Source organism: Elgaria multicarinata, chromosome 5 (genome assembly GCF_023053635.1).
Source record: "Elgaria multicarinata webbii isolate HBS135686 ecotype San Diego chromosome 5, rElgMul1.1.pri, whole genome shotgun sequence".
NCBI lineage: Eukaryota > Metazoa > Chordata > Lepidosauria > Squamata > Anguidae > Elgaria > Elgaria multicarinata.
In genome coordinates, this window is record NC_086175.1 from 45,593,674 (window position 1) to 45,606,120 (window position 12,447).

The 12,447-nt window shown below is 42.5% G+C and overlaps 1 protein-coding gene across 1 annotated transcript in view; it reads left to right on the top strand.

Annotated features, from left to right (window-relative positions):
• AFF3 (ALF transcription elongation factor 3) overlaps positions 1–12,447 on the top strand; it is a 287,605-nt gene that overhangs the window by 242,642 nt on the left and 32,516 nt on the right. Inside the window, exon 10 of the mRNA XM_063126273.1 lies at positions 11,252–11,423. Coding sequence (XP_062982343.1) covers positions 11,252–11,423 — 172 coding nt within the window. The remainder of the gene's footprint in view (positions 1–11,251; positions 11,424–12,447) is intronic.

Consider the following 12,447-nt stretch of genomic DNA (forward strand, 5'->3'; position numbering starts at 1 on the left):
CCATGGTTTGAACACACTAACCATTTGCTGCAAAAGACTTACCAGTCCTAACCATGGCTTAGTGTGTTATCTCAACAAGCCCAATGAGTTGATAGGTTGTGTTTTCTTCATAAAATGTTCTCAAAAATATCTTTAGTTAAAGTGTTAAAATATTAATTTTAATTGGTTAATTATTACATGCAAGACAATGCATCAGATTAAACTCTAAAATTTGGCTAGAATAAGAGATGTTGTGATGAGCATGGTTCAGGATTTACTTTGGCACATTCAAGTTTTCTTTTAATTTTTTTAAATTTATAATTTATTAAACTCTATTTAACAAAGCAGTTTAAAAAAGTTAAAAATATATATAAAAACATACAAGTCAGACAGCGTTTCTAATAAATACACAAACACGATTTCTGTAGATGCCGAACCGAGCTTGTTTCCTTCAATTTACTGTGGTCAGAGGAAGATTTGTTCAACCAGAGTTGGATGCCACATCTGTACCATTGATGTAATCGAGAAAAGGAGACCATATTTCATTGAATGGGTCATAGCTAAGTTGGCCTGACGAGACTCTGCAGTGGTAGGTTAATTTTTCAGAGCAGGCTATATCCCACACTTTCCCTTTCCATCCAGTGAGTGTAGGGCCCTCCTTTTCTTTTAATGGATACCAGTCTGGATCCTTATCAGTCTGGCTTCTGATTGGGTTTGGAAATCAAACCAACCCTGGATGACCTACATCAGGAGGCGGTCCTGGATAGTGCAACCTGAATCTTCTTGATACTATGGTGTGTTTCAGAGCTTGGAGATACCATGCTCTGGTTCTTTCTCAAGGGGTTGGGCCAGAAGGTGATACTGGGGTACTACTGTCACTTCCTGTGCCCTTTATCATATGTAGTTCATAGGGTTCCATCTTGTCTCCCATGCTGTATCTGGATGTTCAGTCTGTTTTGGGATGTCTCTTGGGAGTATTTCTGAATCCAGTGCTTCTCCTGGATGTTCAAGTGGCAGTGGTGACTGTGAGGGAACCACTCGGCTTGACTCAGCGATTCCCTGGCGGGAGAAGGGGAGTCTGACTCAGCCAGCCCAGACACACGCCCCTTCACTGCCGCGTTTAGCCCTTTGAAGTCTAGATTCTCAAGGAAACAACACCACACGGGAGATAAGGACCAAAACACTTTTATTCTTCACACAAACACACTTCCTTATGGGTCCACACATTAAGGTAAACACGTAAGAGGTTTGGGGGGGAAACATGGGCAAAGGAATAACACACTTTGGACAGCAGGGACTAATACCTCACTCTCACCCTTTTACACACTCAGACCAATTGGATTCGCACTCACTCCCCACTAACCACCCACCAGCCGTAACTCCGGCAAGGTCCCTTGCCCACTTGTACCCAAACCTAATCTAAAACAAAACAAACACTTAACACTGCGACTCAACCTCTTGCTGCTCACTTTGACTCAGCTTCACGCCACTCAAACTAACTCTTTCCCTCAGCAGCCACATGGGGCTTCTGCCATCCAGCCAGTCCGGCCTGGATGCTCTTACTCACCATGCACTCACCGGACTCCTAACACCCATAGGAAAGAGACCGGACCCTTGGGTGCCCAAGCTTTTTATCTCTTTCTGGGACCCCCTTGTCACCAGACCCACCCTGACCAATAGAAACCCCTTAGCAACCCACACCTCACCCAAAGTGAGGGGGAATGCTCCCAGACCTTGCACAGCTGCAACTTGTTACTCTCCCCCCAGTACCAGCACGGGGAGGCATTATCAGATGCCAGGCACTTCTTGCACAGCGTGGCCTTGGCATTTTACTTGCTACTCCCTTTTCGGACACAAAGAAACCCCTCTCCCTCTCCCTGGGATGAAGCAAAAATGTTCTCTTAAAGGGACCATGGGCCCAGCCCATGACAGTGACCAAGAGGATTTCCAGCAGCTTCAACTAGTCCACTACCCTCATCCTTTTCTGGAAAAATTGGACCTGCCATAATCACTATCATATTCAGTTATTGTAATTTGTTCTAGGAGGCCTTGTCTTTGAAAAGTGTCTGGAAACTTCAATTGGTCCAGAATGCAGTAGCCAGACTGTTGCCGGATATGAGACGTTTGGACCATATTGCCCCAGTCTTGTTCTAGCTTTAGTGGTGCCAATTCATTTCCAGGCCCAATTCAAAATGCTGGTCTTAACCTTGAAGGCCTTAAATAATCTGAGATATCTTTATACATGAACCTGCTCATGCTCATGCACTCCATTCAATAACAAAAGATGGTGGCACATTGGAAGGTGGTTTAACTTTTTACACACACATGGCTCAAATAGCACTTTTAGGAGAAACTTTACTTCTGCTTGGCTGCAGCACAATTGGAAATAATTAAAAGACCCTTCGAGAACTTTTTTTGTATATATTAAAAATATACGCATCTCTCTCTGTGTCACGTTCACAGTGCTGATTGCCTCCCTTGGAACAAATGCTATTTTAAAAGAGGGGTGGTGATGGGAAGAGGGAAAGGGAAAAAAAATTTAGCATAATGTTTAGTTTGACTCTTACTTGAGTATTTATTTATTTATTGCATGTCTGTACTGCCCAATAACTGAAGCTCACATTTCCATGTGATGACTTACACCACTGAACACAGTTAGACATGGGAGCTGTCTATACTCCCTAACTACCCCATGGTGGCTGCACAGTGACGCTGCATTGGTTATATGATACAGCCACCAGCTCGTAGCCACCACAGGGCTTTTCTCTGAAACTGAAGATTTAAAAAGTCAGGAACTTACTGTGACCTTCTGCTTTGCTGCAAGGTCACCACTGTCTTCCCATTGTCTGTCATGTTGGCTTCGGGCCAGGGGCGGATCGTGACCATTGATAGGTCACTGGAAGACCAGGAAGGCTGAGAGAGGGCATGAGGTCGTCCCAATGAGCCCAATGGCAACAGGAAAGCCCATGTTCCCTCCTACTGTGGGGCTTAACTGCCCGCACCTTGCAGCTGTGATGCTCTGGGGTTTTAAATAGAGTGACAGGGCTCCTGTATAGCAGTTGCATAGAAAAGGGGAATTTCAGCAGGTGTTATTTGCATGCATGCAGCACCTGGTGAAATTCCCTCATCACAACAGTTAAAGCTGGAGGATCCCTGCCCTCTTTTGTATCTGGTCACTCAAATATACTTCCTGCAGCTTTAACTATTGTGATGAGGGAATTTCACCAGGTGCTGCATGCATACAAATGACACCTGCTGAAATTCCCTTTTCTATGCAACTGTTAAAAATTCAGGAGCCCTGTCCTCCTTTCCATATGGTCACCCTATTTTAAGGGAACACAGGGCCAAAGCAGTGAAGACACCCCATTACTTGTATAATATGCATAGGATTGGGCCATTACATTTCTAGGCCCTTTAACCATTTACCAAGAAAGAAAAACTTTTAAGGAATGTCAGGTTCAGCATTGTGTGACTGTTTCTTTTCATATTTGAACATCCACTTCCTGAGAAGGGAAAAGACAGACTTTTCAAGGCCAATTCTATAAAGAGTTAACTTGTTCAGACCAGGGAATCTTAACTGCTCAAACCCAGCTGATGCAAGGTCAATGGCAAACACACTGAGAAAGTCAGAGTTGCTTTATTTTTCTTGTGAGCAGGTCAAATAAAACACTGCTGATGTTCCATTTATCTGGTGTGACAAGCAAACACTTGGCAGCCAGTGCAAGCATACACTGAAATCTGGCACCAGTCTCCTAGCACAGCTGTCAGCCTGCTGACTAATCACTTCTCCCTGAAGTTAATGCAGCTCTAGGTTTTTAACACTCTTTCATCTCACAAACCCAGGCGCTCAGTCCTTGGAGAGAGCTATTTACTCTGGTAATGCAGTTATTAATTATATATATACAGGTTTTGCCAGTAGACTACTTGCATGATTTCTTTTCTTCAGTATTTCTCTGTTTACAATGGTTTTTGCAAGTGGGAGTTACTTCACACCAATTCTTCCAGTTACCTCCTGTAATGGAGGTCTCTAAAAATATTAGATTGGACTTCCTTTGCAAGGGGTTTTGAGAGCTTGTTAAGGTTTTATTTTTAGCATTGTGTTCAGGGATTTTTATTTTTATTTTTAGCTAACATAATATTGCAGCAATTAGACTCTAAGAACCAGGCAGCAGGCACCTGGTTTTGTGAGGAAAGCTGATTTACCTTAGGTTTGCATTATTGGATGGCACGTACAGTCCTGTCAGCACAAACAGTGTTTAAGCATCTCCCAAGGACAGAGATAAGATATAGGTGTAGCCCATGAGATCTCTTCTTGGCAGTAATTGCTTCATTAGTTATGCTTCGCAAAGGTGGCACTGTAAATGCAATGTTACAGTAGACATTTTATAGCAGAATCCTGCCGTTTGACCCTCTCTGATTATCTTCTGGTGAGGCCCTTCTCTTCGTTGTGGAATGTCCTATCTACCTCTATGCACCTTGTGCCCATCCACCTTGTCATGGCTTTATGGCATCAAGCATGCAGGCATCTTTGCATTTTTATTTAACCATGTTTTAACTAAGTATTACTGTTATTTGATTGGTGTTATTGGTGTTTTATCCAGATTGCTCTAGCTTTAAATGTGGTCAATTTTATTTTGTATTTTAGGTTTTGTATAGTTTTGTATCTCTCTTGGACATTTTATGGAAAGGAAGGGTCTAACTGTATTGAACAAATAATCAAATACATTGTAAAAACCAAAGCAACCCAAAGTACTCTCACTCATCACAGCTAACATTGCCAGTATCATGAAACAATAAGGCGGGGGGGGGGGTGGAATCTCGATTCCTCAAGACTTCAAAAATGCCCAGGAAGATTGGCAAGAAACAAAAGTAATATTCAGCTATCAGGTTCAATTTAGGGCTCTCATCTTTAGGTGGGACTTCCAGGTTTCATAAGGACAAGAAACCTTTACATTTAATGAGAACTTTGACCTGTGCTGGTCGTCACAGCACTGGGCTAGAGAAAAGTTTGTCTGTTGAAATCTTGTCTTCCCATTCATCTCACACACAACTATTAAAATTCAAGAGCATTTTGCCCAAAAGGAGTCTGGCAAAACATAATATATAGGATATTTCGAAAGCAAAATGACACTTTAGCGATCTGACTTCTAGTCAAAGCAATCGGGAATTCAGGCAACAGTTTTTAAATTAAGCCATACTGCCAGAAGAATCATGCTTATCTACCACAAGGGCACCATCCAGTCCTGTTTTGGCACTTACTGTGAAAAGGAAAAGGAGACCGGCACAGTCCCAATAGCACCATTGAGTGTTGGATACAGGACGTGCATTTAATTTAAGAATAGAATTACAACAGCATGTTCTGTTACCTCTTTTCTAGTGGGAGAGTGATGATCTGGTAATTAAAATGAAAAACACATGGGGGAGGACATAGATGTCCATTTATTCTATGATGTCAGAAAGTGCAGTGTGTGAGATACTATTTGTGCTTCCAGATAGAGGGCTCCTAGACTGGCATTGTGCAGCTATTCTGCTTTTTTCTAATATTATATATATATATATATATATATATATATATATATATATATATATTCTCAATACAATCATTCAAACTGATCACAATACTTCAGCTTAACACAGATATAGTAGCTCTAAGGTTGCTAGATAACCTGGGCTAACCCTATTCCAATCATTGATAAATGATATTCACCTTATTGGGAAACTTTGGAGGGAATTTATTCTTCTCTCCATTAACAAATTAGAATGTGTTTGTTCATCCCAATAATAGTCCAAATCTTTTTCCCTACTGTACAATATATGCTGTTCACCAAGCTTTTGAACCTTTTAATTATAACTCACCATCATCATAAAATCTTTAGGGATCCGATCTTAATATCACCTAGGAGTACAGTTGTTGAGGTTAACTGTACCTCACAGCCTGTAATTCCTGTTGCTGTTTATTTTTTCTTCCAATAGTCCTTAACCAGATTACAATACTACCATATATAAACAAAAGTCCCCCTACCATTACAACTCCAGCACATATCTGTTCCTGCTGAAAATATCCTAGACCCTGTCTTCAGGGGGCTTTGCTGCTCCTTCCCCCTAAAACCCCATGGTATCACTGCTGTGGGGGTGGGGGGAATCCCCATGCCGGGAGGGAGCACGAAAGCTTCTGACAGTCATCCGGGGACTTGACCACGCCTCCCACCCTCTTCCTGGCTTCCAGCAACCAATCAGTGGGTCACCATCTGTCCTGGAAGGCTCCCAGATTGCTGCCGGAGTAAGGCCATGGTGACTTCACTTCCAAGGGAAAAGTCAGGCTATGTTCCCAACTTTTTTCCAGCGCAGCTTCGGGGAAAAGCCCCACTGTGGATGCTAGTTGGTGACTGCATCGTATAACCGACACAGGGCTGATTTGCAGCCACCATGGGGCTTTGAAGATGTATAGACATCTTGGCCTGTGTATAATAATATCAAATGTAATAAATGTTTTCTCCAGAAGACATAAATAATTCATTGTTTCCCAATCCAAGGTGGGATCCTTGAAATGGTTGGGTCCACTGTGCCACTAATGCATCTACTTGATAATAATATATAATATTAGGGACTAGAAGTCTTTTTTCTCCTTTAATGGATTTTCTGCTGTTAGAAAAAAAGATGGAAGAAGTGGTGCAAAAACAAGTGCTTAGAAGCAGGGCAGGCATGGTTGGGGAACTGCTGAGGGGCTACACCCCAGTAGGGGCTCACTGACAGGAGTCCTCTGGACTTGTTCCTCATCTACACCATTACAGGCTGCTTGTTCACCTGTCTCTCACTCTGTTCCTGGCAACAGTGGTGGTGATGAGAAACAGTAGGTGCCACTGCCTATTGCTCTCCGGCTCTCTACCAGTCAAGCAAGCAAGTGGTAGCAATTGTAAGAAAGAGAAGGAGGATGAGCTGGTGATGATGGTGGTGAGGAGGTAGACTCACTGAGAGAGGAGGCCCATTGAGAGTGTCTTGGCCAAGGGGCGCAAACATCTGAATCCAGCACTGGTTATAAATAGAACACGATGACATCTGAACCCCTGTAAAATTCCCTGAATGAGGCAGGGTGATAGCGGAATAAAAGCCTTATTTGGAAGCACACTGTATGGAAGGTCAGTTGGATAAAGCTGTTAGCTGTCAGCAAATGAATATGTAGGAGAGGGCTTAACAGTTTTAGGGTTGATGTGATGCCAACCCAGCCATCATCTATCCTGCCCAATGTAGCCAAGCTTATCTTTTCTGAAGGCAAAGCTGCTGAGGGTCTTACTCTTCGGTTAAGCCTGATAACATTAATTTTGAAGGAACTGCAAATTATTGTGGAGATAGATGATGTGGATAAAGTGTACATGAGCTAAAAATAAGAACAGAAAATACGTAATAAAATGCAATATAGTTTGTAAGGGAAAATAAATTCCTTTCATCCACTGGGAGATTAGATAAAATGCATGGATAGTCTCATGTTAGTTTAAGAAATTGGATGCAGTGATGCTAAAAGACGGATTTTCATTGGGCAAAAAGAATTTTGCCATCAAATAATGCAACTTTGTGTAACTTATATTGAAGAAGAATTGACAGCATCAGTAATAGGCCCTCTCTATCTGACTCCAATGAGAATTCCTGCATTCAGTTTTGGGAGTCCTTCATTCAGAAATGTTTAAGCAAATTGTATGTTCACAAAAGAACAATAAATATTAACCACAGCCAGACGATATTGACTTTGTTGAAAAGACATGAAGATCTGGGCATGTATAGTTAGGCTTGAGCAATAACAAGAAAGGCAGCGATCGAAAGTACATTTACTTACAGTTTAGCGCTTCGGAATAAATAAGGCAGGTAAATGTGTTTAGGACTGGTGTGTAAGGGTCAGCACACTCTACAAATTTGAAAGGTTTCAACACTAGCCAGGCAAAGATTTAGGATAGTGCCAGCAGAATAACTGAGAACTGGAACATAACATATTATGTGAAGGTACTGATACTAAATAAATATTAGGGGCATCTCCTGCTAACGACATTAATGAAGCTATAGTACATTTTATCTTGGCAAAAAGTAGAGACATATTTATTTGACTAATTTAAAAGCAGTGCAGATTATGTACTAGACTGAATAGAATACTCTTCAAGTGCACAGGAAATCAATTGAAATACTTAACTGGTCACTTCCTTTCAAATATTCAGGACCATAGCAACAGTGTAATATTATGTCATTGATCCTAGACATGCTTACAAAACATAAAGTTCAGGTAATTTGACTGCAGAAGAATTACTCAAGAGCTGAAATTAAACATAACAACGAAGCACTTGCAGAGTTCTAATGTTATCACTGCCAGATTTCAGCTAAATACTTGTGACCAGTGAATTGCTTTCAACACTTTGTATGATAGAATAAAAAGCAAGGAAACCCAAATGCAAAGATGCTCAGAAAACGAGCAGTTTTTGTATTTATTAGAAAAGAATGATCAACGCCCTACTTGACTTTCTTTTCTCTGATAAGAACATCAAATGGGCAACTACACTCTAGTTATTCAAATAATTGATGTTTTTCTCCAGGGTAGTTTTAAAGATATTCTAAGGACGCTAAATATTAGAGGGGGAAAGAACAATGGAAATGTCAGCCTGAAAGCTTATTCACATGTTATGCTTTTGTCCCTTAGGGTCTGCTCACTGGTTACATTCCAGGAGAAACTCTCAACTTGATACAAATCTTGGACAATTGCATATTCCCCCTCCCCCTTAACCACAAGGGGGAAATGTCGCATTTATTTGAATACTGTGTTACTCGAGTCACCTGATCTGTCCCCTTTTGGGGGAAGGGGCCATAGCTCAGCAATAGAGCACATCTTTGCATGCAAAAAATTCCAAATTCAAAACCTGGCATCTCCAGTTTAAAAAAGGGCCAGGTAATAGGTGATGTGAAAAATATTTGCTTGAGACTCTGAAGAGCTGCTGCCCATCAGGGTGGACAGCACTGGACTAGATAGACAAAGAGCCTGACCTGCATAGGGCAGCTTCCTGTGTAAAGGAGGTGGGTTTTGACAAAATCCACCTTCCCTTTCCACATGCACACATATGCATTATTTATAGGGGAGTGGACATTTTCTATGCCAGCTGGGTTTAGGAAGTGTTAAATTGAAAGGGAGAAGGAAATAATATGTGTGTTTGCTAGGCCACCACTGGGGATTTGGGAATCCACCCCCTCCACTTAAAACAGCCTGAAAGACTGCTTTCTCCCATATGTACCTACCTGAACTTTAAGATCTTCCTCAGAGGCCCTGTTCTGAGTGCCCCTACCAAATGAACTGAGGCAGGTAGCCACTAGAGAGAGAGACTGGATTCAGACAAAACAATAACCAGCAGTGGTTTAAATAGTCAACGGATATTTAACCCAACATGGGTTATCGTGTTGTGTCCAGGAGTTTTTTAACCAACGGTTGGATATTTGGCCAAAATAATCAATGCAAATAACTAACACTGTGCAGAGTTGACTATTTGAACCACCATTGGTTATCATGTCATGTGGAGGGTACCATTGGTTATTTTCTCATCCACTGTTAGATATTTTGTCAGCCACAGAGACACAAGGCAAGAGTAGTCAAAGTGGTGGCAGTTGCTCTAGTCCAGCTGGCAGGATAGATTTTCGGCAGCAATGGCTGATGGGATACTAGCAGGAGGACTGAGAGGGGGATAGAGGGTGGGGGATGGGTGAGTCAACTCAGCTTGTACTAATAGTCATCTCGGCGCTGATTCTAATCCACACCACATTTGGTTATTATCATGTTGTGTAGGAAGCACCCCTTAGATTAACAACTGTCAAGTTGATTATTACCCCATTGTTGACTATCATGTTGTCTGAATGCAACCACAGCCTTTCGGATAGTGGCACCCTAGTTATAGTTTCTTATATAGACTGGGCCTCTCAGTTTAAAACTCTTGCTTTAATTGTGTTTTAGTTTTAATCGCTTTTATAGTCATATTGCATTTGTTTTGCGAGCCATCCAGAGAACTTGTATGATGGGGCAGCTATGTCAATACAACAAATAAATAAATCGTATTTGAGCTACTAAATACAAGCTTCCTCTGGGAGGGAAAAAGCTTATAAAAATTGTATCCTAAGTTTTTGGCTTTGGAACATTCTTGTAGTGCCACTTGGGAACTGTGGTGTGGGTGAGAGGCAGGCACCGATCCATTGTTTAAACTCTTGTTTGTTGCGTTACAGTCCTCTGGCCCCAGTTGGTTGCTAGAACTGGAAGAGGAGGCAATTGGCATCCATGGTGGGTTGTTGCACTCTCAAACAGCAGGTGTCAGTTCCAGCCACACGTATTTTCCCCGCCCTCCTCCCATGTAGAAGTGGAGTCTGATGACGGTGACAGCATGGATTCTCAGTAGAAATGGGCATTGCAGAGGCAGGCGCTGGGACTTGGATCAGGAAGCCACAAACATGCCCAGCAACAATGGAGATGCAGCTCTCAACAAGGAAGGAGTGTTTATTATTAAGACTTAAAAAGAGATTAAAGCAATCAAGTTCTGAGCATGTGCAACTGTTGTGCTTCTGAGCCTGGTCTGATGAAAGCCAGAAGCATACAGGTGCAAAATCTGTGCATTGTAAGTGTTTTAGTGTGACACTCAGTCCTCATTGGGCTGCTGCAGGAGGGGATGGGTTCCTTGTTTAGGTTTGTAGTAACTTTATTGCTTAGAGCCATAGGCCACCACAATGTACATAAAAAGAAAAAGATAAAACAGTACAGACACACATTTATAAATACATGCACGCATATATCTAAAAGAAACAATCCCCCCTAAGTCTTTTGGTATTTGGCGTGTAGTTTCCTTGCTGCCAGGGCAAATTTTGCTATCTGGACAGTAGTAAAAACATCAATGCCAGAGAGAAGAACGCATATCTGATCAAAGACGGGTCTATTTGACAAGGGACAGAAGAATAACAAGTTATTTATGCCTAGGATGGCCATAGAGGGAACATCTTATAAATAGTGGGGAACTTCCTTTATTTCCCCTCCATCCTCTGCAAATCTTTGAGCTCCCCTGAGCATGGTGATACCCTCCCACTGGCCTGCCCATGACCCTGTTTTGGTTACAGTTCTCCTGACCCAAACTCCATCACCTGAGTTTGCTATTAGACAGAGTTAAAGAAATGTGCTTTGACTTACTTAGTGTGTTCGTTCTCTCTCTCTCTCTCTCTCTCTCTCTCTCTCTCTCTCTCTCTCTCTCTTTCTTTCTTTCTGTGGCTCTAGCAACACTGCTGTGCAGCAGTCCAGTTGCAGAATCTCTGGGATCTCCAGCAAGGGTTCCAGCAGCAGCAGCAGCTCAAGTGAATCCGAGAGCAGTTCAGAATCTGACTCGGAGAGTGAAAGCAGTTCTGCTGAGAGTGACTGCAACAAGCCCTCCCATTATTCCAGCCCAGAGGTAAGGCGTGCTGCACCTTTCCCCACCCCCAGTCAAAATTTCTAAACCAATGGAAATTTCTAAACCAATGGAAATTCCATCCAAGTAACATGTTTAGAATTGGGAAAGCTTCGTGTGACATCTTGATGGGTGAATTCTTTTTGAACGGGAAAGTGCCTTGGGGCTCAGTGCAGTTGTGGCATTTCATGCAGCTGAGAAATTGAGAAAATAAGCTTTTATATTTAAACATGGGCCTAATCTACACCTGCCATTTATCCTGGGGTGGTCATGGGGTCGCCCCTGCACGTCCAAATGACTCACAGCTGATCCTGGGATGAACCAGGGACAAGCATTCAGTTCTCCTGGGATAGCTGGGACTGCTTTTTCCCCATTTTCTCCCGCCATCTTGGGAACATTCCAAGCTCTGTGGGCATTGCAGCTCTCCTTCCCGGGGTCCTCCCTCTTCCTCATGAGTAGCAGAGTTCAGGAAACTGGCACGGAGCTGTGCGGGGGGAGTCCGTGGGCGTCAGGGGTGAGAGGCGAGAGCATTTTTGCCAACTTTAGGATGGCGCTCGGCGTCTTCCAGCACCAAGTTTGTTGTATGTGTGTTTTTTTAAAATCTCACCTTCACACAGGATCGCACCCGCGCAATTGCGCAAATGTCTCCTCTTTTAAAATAAATAAATGGTGTCCTGGAATTATTAGACTTTAAAAAAAACACTAAATGCTTTTGTGCACATCTCAGCATGAACAAGCATTATATGTGTGTAGCACAGCACTGCCAGGCCCTTGTTACTAATGGCCAACTGGCGTAGATGGGGAGGCCTTTTCCATGGATCAAAGCCTGCTTGTGTCTTGGGTCAACCCACAGAGACTGTATCAGCCAATATCATTGGTTCTTCTGAACATGACAAGCTCTCAGGGAAATTAAGTACCTTGGAGGTGAGAAGACTGAAGACTGGCTTGATCACTGGATGATGGAATGGCCTCTCTCAGGGACAAGTTGAGGGAAGTCAGCAGATGTGAGAGTGTTTATAGCAGCCCA